Source organism: Neolamprologus multifasciatus, chromosome 17, assembly GCF_963576455.1.
Source record: "Neolamprologus multifasciatus chromosome 17, fNeoMul1.2, whole genome shotgun sequence".
In the NCBI taxonomy this organism is placed as follows: domain Eukaryota; kingdom Metazoa; phylum Chordata; class Actinopteri; order Cichliformes; family Cichlidae; genus Neolamprologus; species Neolamprologus multifasciatus.
The window spans coordinates 38630985-38643911 of record NC_140455.1 but is presented as its reverse complement, the minus strand read 5'-3'; the positions used below and the strand labels follow the sequence as shown (position 1 = coordinate 38643911).

Sequence of the window (12927 nt, the reverse complement as noted above, 5' to 3'; positions counted from 1 at the left end):
TTTCCCAAAGCCTCCCAGCTTCATAATTGAATCATGATTTTGGTCGACATGAACGATCCATTGATTCGTTTGCAGGATTTTTTTTCCATTTCTGCTCAGACATCACAGCTAACTGTAGCATCTGTAGCTATTGGATATGAAGCCACTGCCTGAACTGGCAGCTGTTTGAAATCAAAAAGGTGTTTGCTAGTGTCACAAACATAAACGCCTCCATGCTGCAGAGTGCGGCGTAGTCTGTGCACTCCTTTGACCAAACAGGTCTGCGCACTGATTGGCTCGGACTAGAAGTAGCAGTTTTTTTGCTTTTACTGTGAAGTCTGTTTTCAAACGAGCCGGCTGAAAATGTCGGGGCGACATTTTTGTAGTTCTTTCAGGACCCGTCCAGAGAAAAAAGATGATATTCGAACCTTTGTTTTGGAAGAATCAGTGAAAAATATCAAATCTGTGACACAAACAGCTGCCATCCAGCCAAGCACGCCCTCACCTGTCCTGTACATGTGAACACACACACACACACACACACACACACACACTGATGCTGAAGCCTCAGTCTCTCTCTTTCCCTTCCTGCCTTCTCTGTTTTTGACAACTCCCTCACTTCCACACCTTTACCTTTCACTACTCTTTATCTTCTTCTCTAGGTTCGACCACAGGTCTGTCGGCCACGCCTCCCGCCTCTCTGCCTGGCTCTCTGACCAACGTCAAGGTCCCGCAGAAGTCGCCGTGCCCGCAGAGGGAGCGCAAATCGTCCTCCTCGTCCGAGGACCGCAATAAGATGGTGAGTGGCGTCCGCGGATGCTAGCGTTGTGCTGCGTCTCATCGTGTGCTCGTGCTGATCGAGTGTCCTGTATGACAGAAAACCCTGGGGAGGCGGGACTCCAGTGACGACTGGGAAATCCCAGAAGGTCAGATTACGCTGGGTCAGAGGATAGGCTCGGGATCTTTTGGAACTGTCTTCAAGGGAAAGTGGCACGGTAAGACTGCGCCGGTCTGTCACACCCCACACTTACAGAGCGCCGTCTACATGCCGCAGCCTGCCTGCTGATCGTGTTCATACTTTGATGAGCAGCATGTACACGCCACTTCCTGCATCAGTTAGTCCTGCAGGACCAGCAAGCGGGTTAAGGTCAGGGACGAGTTTGAGTCGGCGCTCTTTCTGGGATAGAACAGTTTCCATCAGCTCGGGGTGAACGAACTGGATAAACCTGCTCGCCACAGATAAAAATGGTGCTTCTGGGCTCGTGTAGCGTAAAACGGGTTGAGCGGCGTTAGCACCAAACCCATCGTACAGTAATGTCTGGTCTGTTTATGCTGTTGGCAATGAAAGCGGTCTGTAGGGCTGCCACGATTAGTCGACTAGTCACGATTACGTCGACTATTAAAATCATCAACGACTGATTTAATAGTCGACGCGTCGTTTGAAGCTTTGTAAGATCACAAAAGACGCAGGAATAAGTAGTAGGATTTAAGAGTGTAATAACGGACTGAAACAGAAGATGGCAGCACTGCATGTACAAGGATGCCAGCTGCCGTTAAACCCCGAAGAAGAAGAAGCTGTGTCCCAGAATTCATAGCGCGGCCCAGCGCAGTTTCCAACAATGGCGGCAGCTAGTTAGTTTTAATATTACTCTTATTATTCTTTCTGGGTCACAAAATAAACGTTTAACATATTTTCAGGCGAGAATGTAGCTGTGTAAACCTCAAATATCTGCTCAGTTTATCAAGACACCACATATTTTCAAAAGCGCTCCGACGTTTTCGGAGACGTCTGTTAGCCACTAGCTCGATAGCTAGCCGGGGGCTAGGCTAACTAGAGCTGTGAGAACACCGGACTCCCGGCTAATCGTCTTCAAACCCACCGCCGTCTTTCGCTACTCAGGTTAAACATGATATATAAGTCACTTAGAGAACTTAAAAATGTTATTGTTTGACTTTTTTTCAGTATTTTATTTGTTCCTGAGTAAATCGGTTTGGCTGAGATTAAAGTTATAGTTTTTACACAGCTGAATAAACGTCAAGCAGACAGCTGATTATCAGAAGTGTGAGATGCTGGAGAATATACTCCGGTGTCCTGTTATATTTTAGATAGCAAGGAGTTTATTAAACTTCACCGAAACAATCTGCAGATTTCATTAAAATTTAATAAACTATCATCTTGTCTTTATTTTTAGTTAGCACAGACCTTAAACACTTAAAGCTGTAAGCTAATGATAGTTATATAAGAGCAGATGCTGCTGGTGCAATAAGCTGTAGTTTTACATCCAATTGATGATGATCTGATTAGTCGACTATCAAAATAATCGTTTGTGGCAGCCCTAGCGGTCTGATGTCTTTATGAGGTGCAAAAAGACAAAGAATTAGCTATTTTAGCACCTTGCTAGGCTGTTGTGTGTTGCCAGGCAACATGATGACCTTTTAATGTGTTGTGTATAATTTAGCTTCTGTAGATATAAATGCTAATATTAGATGTTATTGTAAGATTCCATGTATTATAGTAAGATCAGTAAATTAGCGTCATCTTTAATCGTTCTGTCCCCGGGCTCTCAGGTGATGTGGCAGTGAAGATGCTGAATGTCACCGCTCCCACGCCACAGCAGCTTCAGGCATTCAAGAATGAAGTTGGAGTCCTCAGGTAAGCCCCGCCTTCTCCTTTGTGCACCAGCGCGCCGCTGCACACTGCAGAACGTCGCCTTACTGATGCATCCTGCGTCATCAGTGTAAACCTGCTGTAATTTGAACACGTCGTGTGTTTGCACCAGGAAAACGCGTCACGTGAACATCCTGCTCTTCATGGGCTACACCACCAAGCCCCAGCTGGCCATCGTGACCCAGTGGTGTGAAGGCTCCAGTCTGTACCACCACCTGCACATCATCGAGACCAAGTTCGAGATGATCAAACTGATCGACATAGCCCGACAGACCGCTCAGGGCATGGAGTGAGTAACCTTTCAAACAGCGAGCGCTGTCAAATCGCACGATGAGTGCCGTCGCTCTAATGACTCTTTGCTCTTCACCTTCAGTTACCTGCATGCCAAGTCCATCATACACAGAGATCTGAAGAGCAACAGTATCCTTTTGAATCAAAGTCATCAGGTGATAAACTGGACTTGGTGCTACAGGAGCGTAAGCAGGACCAAGAAATGCTTCATTTCAGGGGGAAATAAGAAGAGCACACCTTACAGCAGGTATGACCTTCCCACGACCCCCGGCCCAGACAGAGGGAGTGCACCAATATATCAAATATGATATTATTACCATTCATCCACTAAAGTGATGGGATCAGAATGCAGTGATTGTCCAATACTGTGTAATACTACAACACTGCAAGACACACGATACAGAATATCTGTAACTGAAGAAGAAACGATGCTTATTGATTCGCTGGACTGTAGCATCCAGCATGTGTGTCGTTATTGTCACGTCAGTGTTTTGGTTTTTTGTCATTTCATGAAGGATCAAAATGGAAAATCCATACTTGGAATATGAAGGAGCTCAGGCGTAGACGAGTGTTTCCTTGACCCGTTGTCCCAGATATTTTCCTCCATGAGGACCTAACAGTGAAGATCGGGGACTTTGGTCTGGCTACTGTGAAGTCCCGCTGGAGTGGCTCCCACCAGTTTGAGCAGCTTTCAGGCTCTATTCTTTGGATGGTCAGTGTCCGTGTCCTACGAGACACTTTTTGTTTTCCTGTCATTAGGGCTGCCACGATTAGTCGACTAGTCACGATTACGTCGACTATCAAAATCGTCGACGACTGATTTAATAGTCGACGCGTCGTTTGAAGCTTTGTAAGATCCCAAAAGACGCAGGAATAAGTAGTAGGATTTAAGAGTGTAATAACGGACTGAAACAGAAGATGGCAGCACTGCATGTACAAGGATGCCAGCTGCCGTTAAACCCCGAAGAAGAAGAAGAAGCTGTGTCCCAGAATTCATAGCGCGGCCCTGCTCAGTTTCCAACAATGGCGGCAGCTAGTTAGTTTTTATATTACTCTTATTATTCTTTCTGGGTCACAAAATAAACGTTTAACATATTTTCAGGCGAGAATGTAGCTGTGTAAACCTCAAATATCTGCTCAGTTTATCAAGACACCACATATTTTCAAAAGCGCTCCGACGTTTTCGGAGACGTCTGTTAGCCACTAGCTCGATAGCTAGCCGGGGGCTAGGCTAACTAGAGCCGTGAGAACACCGGACTCCCGGCAAATCGTTTTCAAACCCACCGCCGTCTTTTGCTACTCAGGTTAAACATGATATATAAGTCACTTAGATAACTTAAAAATGTTATTGTTTGGCTTTTTTCAGTATTTTATTTGTTCCTGAGTAAATCGGTTTGGCTGAGATTAAAGTTATAGTTTTTACACAGCTGAATAAACGTCAAGCAGACAGCTGATTATCAGAAGTGTGAGATGCTCGAGAATTTACTCCGGTGTCCTGTTATATTTTAGATAGCAAGGAGTTTATTAAACTTCACCGAAACAATCTGCAAATTTCATTAAAATTTAATAAACTATCATCTTGTCTTTATTTTTAGTTAGCACAGACCTTAAACACTTAAAGCTGTAAGCTAATGATAGTTATATAAGAGCAGATGCTGCTGGTGCAATAAGCTGTATGTTTTACGTCCAATGGATGATGATCTGATTAGTCGACTAATCGCAAAAATAATCGGTGACTAGTCGACTATCAAAATAATCGTTTGTGGCAGCCCTACCTGTCATTCTTTCCATCTGATGTGTGCTCTCTGAATGCGCTCATGCGTTAAACCAGGCGTGCTGAGGCTAATACAGCAGAAGTGATCAGAAATGCAGATCAGCCCATTCTCACCCTGTTTGGAGAACAGAGTATTGCAGCGAATATGAAAAAGAAGTGCCCCCCTTTCATTGCCATAATATTGATTTGAGTCTTTTGTAGACGTTTCCTTTCAGTTTGACTGAACAAGCAGTGAATTATTGACAGTCGGTGTAACTTGTGCTTCGTCAGGCTCCAGAGGTGATCCGGCTGCAGGACAAGAACCCCTACAGCTTCCAGTCGGACGTGTACGCCTTTGGCATCGTACTCTACGAGCTGATGTCAGGAGCGCTGCCCTACTCCAACATCAACAACAGAGACCAGGTGAGTGGATGTGATCGCGGCCCCACTGCTGCACTCGCTCTAACAGAGACGGTGCCGTTAACTCCAGACTCCGCCCCGTTTTACCTCTGGTTCAGCAGTCAGACTGAACCATGTTTTTGCTGCTATAACAGGTGAATTTCCCTCAGTGTGGCATTAACATGTTAAATGGCTGTCGGGTTTTCTACTCTGAGCACGTTACACACCATGCCTCATTCATCCAGTCATACAAGTACTTTTCTCTCTATGCGTGCGCTCTCTACTTAGGGTTGTTATCTTGCCTGAGGATATTTGGCGTGCAGAAGGAGGGATTGAACCCCAGATGTTTAATGTTTTGGGAATTATTTTCCATTTTCAGAGGCTGAAAATAAATTGGACTGAACATCATTTTAATAATGTTTGGAATATAAATGGTGTTTGCTGTTGAATGGGTGAGATGCTCTGCAGGCCTTCAGCTGGGTTTGTCTTTGGTTCATTATCCATCCACTGTGAGGCGCTGTTTGACTGGTCTCACGTTCAGCTGAAGCTGAGCAGAGTAAAGTCCTGTGCACTTCACACTTCATGTGCATGCACGTACTGTCACATGGTCTGAGCAGGTGATGTGTTACGCGTTGAATCAAGAGCTGTTGCTTTCGTTCTCCATATTTGTTTCCCATCTTTCTGCTGCACCGTGTTTTCAGGCACCAGGAGGTTTTTCTTCTGTGATCCTCTTTAGCTGTGTAGATGTTGCAGAGCTGGCTGACATGTTTTGTCTTTGGACCTCATATTTAACCCTTTAAGACCTACCATAGAACCAAGTCCGCCAGAGCTTATATTATATGTTTACATGCTGTGGAGCCATTTTTGGGAGCATTTCAAGTTGCTATACATCAATACAACCATTATAGCCTAAATTTTAATAATATGTCTGCATTAAGTGCATAGTAATTACATAAATTGTAAAAAAGTGCAATAAACTACAAAAAAATTTAAAATCGTTTTTGTTTTTTTAACATATATTTCTAGTAGAGAAATTTAAGAGGCTTATCCCTCAAAACTGTAAATACAAAAAAGTTGCACAAAATAGTTTCCCACCACAGGAAATTTATTTTGAGTGTCTTCATAGTTTTATTTTTGAAATACACCAATTTTCATACACTGCAGGAAAAACGAAAATAAATATTATAATACAAATTTGCAAAAAAGCAGCATATGCATCAAAATAAACTATTTCCAGCAGTGCAATATGAGTCCTAAGCATCCCAGAAACCACACAGAAAGTCATAAAGTCAAACATAACTTTTAAAAACACCAGTATAGGCTCATGAGGCCCTGATAGTAAAAAACTACATTTCCGCAAAATGACGTCACTTCCGGTTTCGGGCAGGTCATGGAGGACATGCGATAGTTCGCGCTGATGGAGGAAGTGTTACAAACAGCTGATCGGATCGGCAAAGCGTGTTTCTGGAATATTATGTTTGTGTTCCTGCAAGTGCTTTTTATGCAGTTTTTGCAAAGCTATATGTGGAAGGAAACTGTGACCGAGGACAAGCTGATGGCATAAGATGTAAGTACAACTCCTCCGGTTTCATATGCAAAAAAAATTATTGCGCTAGCTCACGTGGTTGCAGAGCTACCGGGATTTTAAAAAAGTTACGCAAAACAGAGCGTGCTGCTCTGACCGGCTTTAAAGGGTTAAAGTTTGAGACCAAATTTGAACAAATGCCAAAAACACAGAAGTTTGTTTCACGACTCGTTCTTTCTGTTGCGTAGATCATATTCATGGTGGGACGAGGTTACCTGTCCCCTGACCTCAGCAAGGTCCGCAGCAACTGTCCAAAGGCCATGAAGAGGCTGATGGCTGACTGCCTGAAGAAGAAGAGAGAGGAGCGGCCTCTCTTCCCTCAGGTGAGAGCCCACACTGACGCTTTTATACATTGAGAGGAAATAATATTTACAGTAAACTCTTTCAAAAATCGCTGAGAGACGGAGACAAGGGACCAGTTTTGAATTTAATGATAGGCACACATGTGAATCAAGTCAGACTGGGCCGTGTTTGCTACTCTGGGCATCCTCCCATAATGTCTGGGAACAGCTGCTGGCCTGTTGGGACAGGAATGCACACTTGTTTCATTTCCTGATGCTCCATGTGTGGACTGCATGCTGCTGGAATAGATGCACTTCAGCATCGTCCTGCTCAAATATTTCAGCACTGATAGAGCCTGTTTAGCAAATACACAACACAACGATCAGACTTAGTGCATAGAGCTCGACAAAGGGATCGGTAAGCCTCCTTAAACGGATTCGTAAAAAAGGTCCAAACATTTCAGGAGTTGTGTTATTACTGGTCAGACGGCACAGACTTTCCCAGTTTGCAGTGATGAAAATCACCTCTAACAGTGCAGTGCAGAGCCACGGCTCTGTGGGCGTGTCACATACCTGCACAGAGCTCCGAATCCCCATCGTTTCCACACATGGGGAGCACTGACGTGTTCAGCAGCACAACCAAGCAGGCGGCGTGGCACGGGCTGCTTTCTGTGTGAAGGAGCTTTGGGTGAAGCACAAGTTTAATGAATAACTGTTAAAAAAAAAAGTAAAAGGGTTTCAGGGGCACATCAGCCTGGTTCGAGCTGGCCACATGACGTGTTTGCATTCATATTCATACAGTTTTTCTAGTCTCACTGACAAACGTCACATCTTAAGTTTTATTCAGGGCTCTGCTCTGAACATATCTAAAGCATCCTGTAGAGAAAGGCTGGGCTTTGAACACCTGCAGCACTGTGCCAGGGTTCGAGGCACCGGGGAAGTTGCCCATACATGTGCAATAGCAGAAGGAGCTCTATAAGGAATGACGTGACTCCTGAGTCCATGTAACCAGTGGGGGAAAAAAGCTCCTCTGTTAGAGAAGTGATTAACAACTCACATCCCAGCTTCTCTTTAAACTCTAATGGTCTTAATATTTGTTATTTAACAACAGCTTAGTGACGTTTCTCTCCATCAAATCCGACTCTTGCTGTCCTGGTGTTCACCTCCAAAGCCCTTCAGCTAGTGGCAGCAAACACATGGATCGTTTCAGGGTGGAAGCTCTGAGTTTGGTGCAGAGTGAGCGTTCGCCCTTACTCCCTAATTTGCAGCATTTTGGATTTCTTTACTTCCTTCTTTCTGACAGTTGTTGCGTTGCCACCCGGTGGCCTCAGCAAGCAGCTGCAACCACAGAAAGCAGCTGAGCTGATGTAGTCGCTCGTTTCTTGTGTTGTGAGGGAATGGTGATCATACCATCCTGACTAACGACCCCTGTGGCTGTGTTGTGTATTTCTTCAGATTTTGGCATCCATTGAGCTGCTGGCTCGCTCGTTACCCAAAATCCACCGCAGCGCCTCGGAGCCTTCGTTAAACCGAGCTGGTTTTCAGACAGAGGACTTCAGTTTGTATGCCTGCGCCTCACCTAAAACCCCCATCCAGGCCGGCGGTTACGGTGAGTTATTTTTCTTGGGAACATCGCTCCTCAGCATCTGGAGCGGTGAAATCTGGAGCACGCAGTGACAGTAACAGGAAGTGGTAGTGTAGCTTTTTCATCACATGCACCATAACTACCTCTAATGAATGTGTCTTATCCCCAAACCATGCTTAGTGCATCACATCTCATCTTTCAGTGTGTTGGCTTGCAGAACCGTATTCTCCGCACTATAAGGTGCACTTAAAATCCTTTAATTTTCTCAAAAATCGTCAGTGCGCCTTATGTATGAATTCTGGTTGTGCTTACTGACCTCGAACAGATTTTATGTGGTACAGGGCGCTCAGACATCTGTCAAAATGTTTTAGTACGACTTTGGTAGCTACGAAGCCGCAGCGCCTGATGGAGCTATGGCTACCGTAGTCAGGAGCCTCACGGAGGAATCTGGGTCCTAAACTCCGTCATTTTCAGGTCCTAAACTCCTTCAGTTTCAGGTCCCAAAGTCAAACAAACACTGCAGCATCACTGAGAGTTAAAAACTGTCTAAATTCTTTCATCTTTAATAAAATGATCAGCGTTGCTGCTTAGGGTTAGGGTTAACAATTGTAACAATTAAGTTTAGCATCCAGGCATCCATGAAAACAGGATTTATTACATTTAACAGAGTTTCGATGGATTATCTCAGTTGTTCTCCTGGCTGAGGTTTGGTCCTTTTACAGCATCCTGCCATGCGATTACATTTGTTCCTGACCACCGAGAACACTCACGTTAACTTTTATCAAGTGGAAAAAAGCTTGTTTATGCTATGCTAACATAGCTGTGTTGCTAGCGGTCACTAGCACATCATTATATACCAGCTAGCCAAACTTCAGTAACCCTACAAACGTCACTGCTGTTTAGTTTTCTGTCTTCATTTATGTTGGAAGTGATAACAGAGCTGTACGTTTGAATTTGTTTCCAAAACCCTGCAGTCAGGACATGCTATATTGTATTTAGATGGAAGCTAGCGAGCTAACTTTCTGCTAACTTCTAACTCCGTTAAATGTCATAAATTCCATTTTCATGGATGCCTGGATGTTAAACTCAGTTGTTACACCTGGTAGAGCAGAACGCTGATCATTTTATTAAAGATGAAAGACTTTAGACAGTTTTTAACTCTCAGTAATGCCATAGTGATCGTTTGATATATGGACCTGCAGCAGAGTTTAGGCCCAGACACGGCTAGTGACGTCAGACTGAACGACCGGATAGAAATCAGCTTTTGTTGTCCCAGCAGTTTCACCTAGTTATAGACCAACATCTGATCTGTTGGTCTATAACTGGTCTGATCTGATCTCCATTTTTACAGGTGAAACCTGTTTGTTTGCACAGCTTCATTTCTGTCCAGCAGCACGAGATCCAACGCTGCACGTTACACTTTGCTTAATGAAGTCAATTAGGTAGAGTGTATTCCTGGAACGCTGTAGTTCCTATATATTCGCAGCCCCCTGTTAGCCACAGAGCTGTTGTTTCCATCCTGCTGAGGCTGCTGTGAGCGCTCTGTACAAGCTGGAGTCCACGCAGAGTCTCAGCTGTTGTTATTTGTGTGACAGTGTCAGGAGTTATTTTCCCCATATTCTTGGATTTGTGCATAAAAACAAATAAAAAGAATAATAAAAGGTTTTCTTGAGGCCCTCGCTCGTGGTACTTTGGTACTTTGGTGCAGTAGTCCTTATATTTCCCTTGTATCGGGCCTTTGTCACGGGGTGAGTGTTGTTTCATAAAGTAAACTTCACTGGAGACGCACTAACTTCATATTTCCACCTGAAACGTGACGCTGCTCTGGCTGCTCTCCACACACCGTCTGTCTTTGTTTCTTTATCTTTTCAGGGGAGTTTTCAGCATTTAAATAAATGGCGGCAGATACCAGCAGTCCATCCCTCGTCACTCCTCAACAGTCTCGTGTCCCTGCGGTGGATTCATTCATTACTGGGAAAAAAAAGAAAAAGGAAAAAAACAACGCGCCGTTTTCTTCCTCCGTCACCTCGAAGAAGGCAGCCTCACTAACACGAAGCCGTCCATTGGGCAGACGGCAGCAACACACACAAACTAATCAGGAAAGACGGAACAACAACAAAGCGAAGACAAAGATATCCGTACCAAACCGCTTTGAGGAGGAAGTAATCGCCTTGCCTGATGGATCCAAGTTGACCCACAGAGGAAAACCATTTACAGGAGAGCTTTGGATGCGAGTTGTCCGGTCGCTGTCGTGCCGGCGAGGAGGAGCTGGGCGTTAGCCGTGCTGCTGAGCAGAGAACGGGCCTGCGGACCGAGAGGAGGCTTCACGCCGCCAGCTGCTGGAAGGCGTTGGCGCTTCCCTGGGATGGGCTGGAGGAGGATTCTGAAGGACGATGACTTGAAAGAGAAATCTGTTTGTATTTTTTTCCATTTGTGTTTTCCATTTTAGCTAGCAGCTGCTGGGAATACTTTGTCTTGGATCTTTTAGCCGTTTTTTGTTTTCGGTGTTTCTGGAGTTCGTCTCCAACATGGCAGCTGCTCTCTGCCAGCGAGGACAGCAAAAGATCTGCACCTCCACCATGTTCTCCATTCCACTTTAAAAGCTTTCAAAGGATGTTGTGGTCATGTGACAAGCAGCAGAAATGATCGTCTCCAAGGTAACATCAGGTCACAGACAGCCGAAGGTTTCAGCTGGACCTGCTCGCGGCGTTTCTTTGCTTCTCATCGTTTTCACACTAAGTGCACGTTGTGGCGTTGCTTTCTTCTCTTCTGTGGGACCACAAAGCTTTAGCGTTGCACTCACACAGACGTGTTACCGGCTGCAGAGTCACCTGCTGTTGATCGAGATCTGCAGCTTTGAAAGTTCTGGAAATGTCCTTTAATCCCACCTCTTACATCCTCTGTACCTTCATGTTGTTCTGCTCTTTGTTTGCCTTCTTCCTGTACAGGCAGGCCTGCACACACTGACTTATTTATGGGACTTTTTATGGGTTTATTTTCAGACTTTATTTTTTTTTACAACCCTTATTTTAGTCATGTGACTCATATTTGCACTTTGGATTGAAGCGAACGAGCGACTCTTTGTTTTTGTTTCTTTGTTTCTAATTGAAGAAGCGAGCAGACTTCCAGTGAAGCTGCAGGACTGTAAATATTCATTCGAGGACCGTGTGACGAGCCGGCGTACCGCAGCGACGAGGCTCCTGGCCTCCCCTCGTGGACTGAGAGCGCGCAGCTAGTTGACGTGTCAGACCGAGCGCCGACAGGGCGGGTCTTCGCCTCCACGTGTGTCTTTCTATTACGGACGTTACCCGTCACCTCCGTGGCTTCCTTTCCAGTGAGTTTGTATTTGTAACGTTGTTTCAGTCGCCACATCGTGAGATGATCTGCTTTAGAAAATCGAACTAAACCGGCGCTGTCACGTAGCCAACAAGCGTTAGATTCAAAGTATCTGCAGAAAGAGAAGCTGCCAGGCTTCAGCCCACTGGGGGCTCAGCTGGGGGGGGCCGAGGGGGTCGTGGAGTCTGCACGGCTGCACGTGTGAGCTTTGTTTGTTTCCCAGTTTATTACAGAGAAACCGCGTCGTTGTCACCACTTCAACTAGCTGGACGCTGCCTTTAGTAAAGTCAGGCACGGACTAAACGTGACGGCAGACGAATTGAAAGACTTGATCTGATAAAGTGAAATCTTTTCTCGCCTGGTTCCACTGCAGGCGGCTGTTTGCTAACATCAGCAAAGCTGCAGGGACAGGATGCATCGCTGAACACAGCATTCGTGTGCAGTCGTGACTGAACGTTGTAGCTACGTCATCAATTCAAGGATTGATGACAGCTCTGCGCATGCACGGTATCGTCCAGCGTCACATCTCAGAGCGAGAAACTGATCGATTGAAAGGTTCGAATTCGGTGTCCGGCGCTCAAAACCTCCAGAAGCCCAGAACCAATCGTCTGTCTGCCGCTTTTAGAGATGATATGTAGAGGTCACGTTGGCCTTTTTATTAAACGACATATCGTCCTGTCACTGGGGAGGTTTTGCTGCTACCCACAGCTCCTAAAGCTTTGCCCACAGCTGCCGTTTTCTCCAGAGGACTCGTTAAAGTCTCCTGTGCAGGTGATTGTGTCACCAGAGCGAGTCGTGAAGATGATGAAGAAGCTCTGCGGTCAGTGAAACCAAACTCTGGTACCTACAGAGCAGGACGAGGTCCGTCTGAATGCTCCAGTTATCAGTTTGAAGCTTCGTCACGCTGCACAAAGACGTGGACGGGTGGAGTCAGCAGTGGTTGCCTTTGAGTCTCGTGCGTCGCGTTACATAAGCTAAAGAGTTACTTTGCTTCCTACATTTCTTACAGAGGCACTAAAATCCCAGCTGCACATCAGACTTTTTACTTTC

The 12927-nt window shown here is 45.3% G+C and overlaps 1 protein-coding gene across 8 annotated transcripts in view; it reads left to right on the top strand.

The window, feature by feature from the left end:
* Positions 1–11208, top strand: part of braf (B-Raf proto-oncogene, serine/threonine kinase) — a 33818-nt gene extending 22610 nt beyond the window's left edge. For 6 of the 8 annotated variants that reach the window (XM_085138433.1, XM_085138436.1, XM_085138440.1 and 3 more), the window contains 9 exons: positions 642–778; positions 857–974; positions 2548–2632; positions 2760–2936; positions 3021–3067; positions 3532–3650; positions 4983–5114; positions 6864–6998; positions 8412–9293. In XM_085138433.1, coding sequence (XP_084994559.1) covers positions 642–778; positions 857–974; positions 2548–2632; positions 2760–2936; positions 3021–3067; positions 3532–3650; positions 4983–5114; positions 6864–6998; positions 8412–8633 — 1172 coding nt within the window. In that variant the 3' untranslated portion in view covers positions 8634–9293. Of the gene's footprint in view, positions 1–641; positions 779–856; positions 975–2547; positions 2633–2759; positions 2937–3020; positions 3068–3531; positions 3651–4982; positions 5115–6863; positions 6999–8411; positions 9294–10413 lie in introns of those variants that run through there. The other 2 variants (XM_085138434.1, XM_085138438.1) reach the window with 1 other exon arrangement.
* The last annotated feature ends 1719 nt before the right edge of the window (positions 11209–12927 follow it).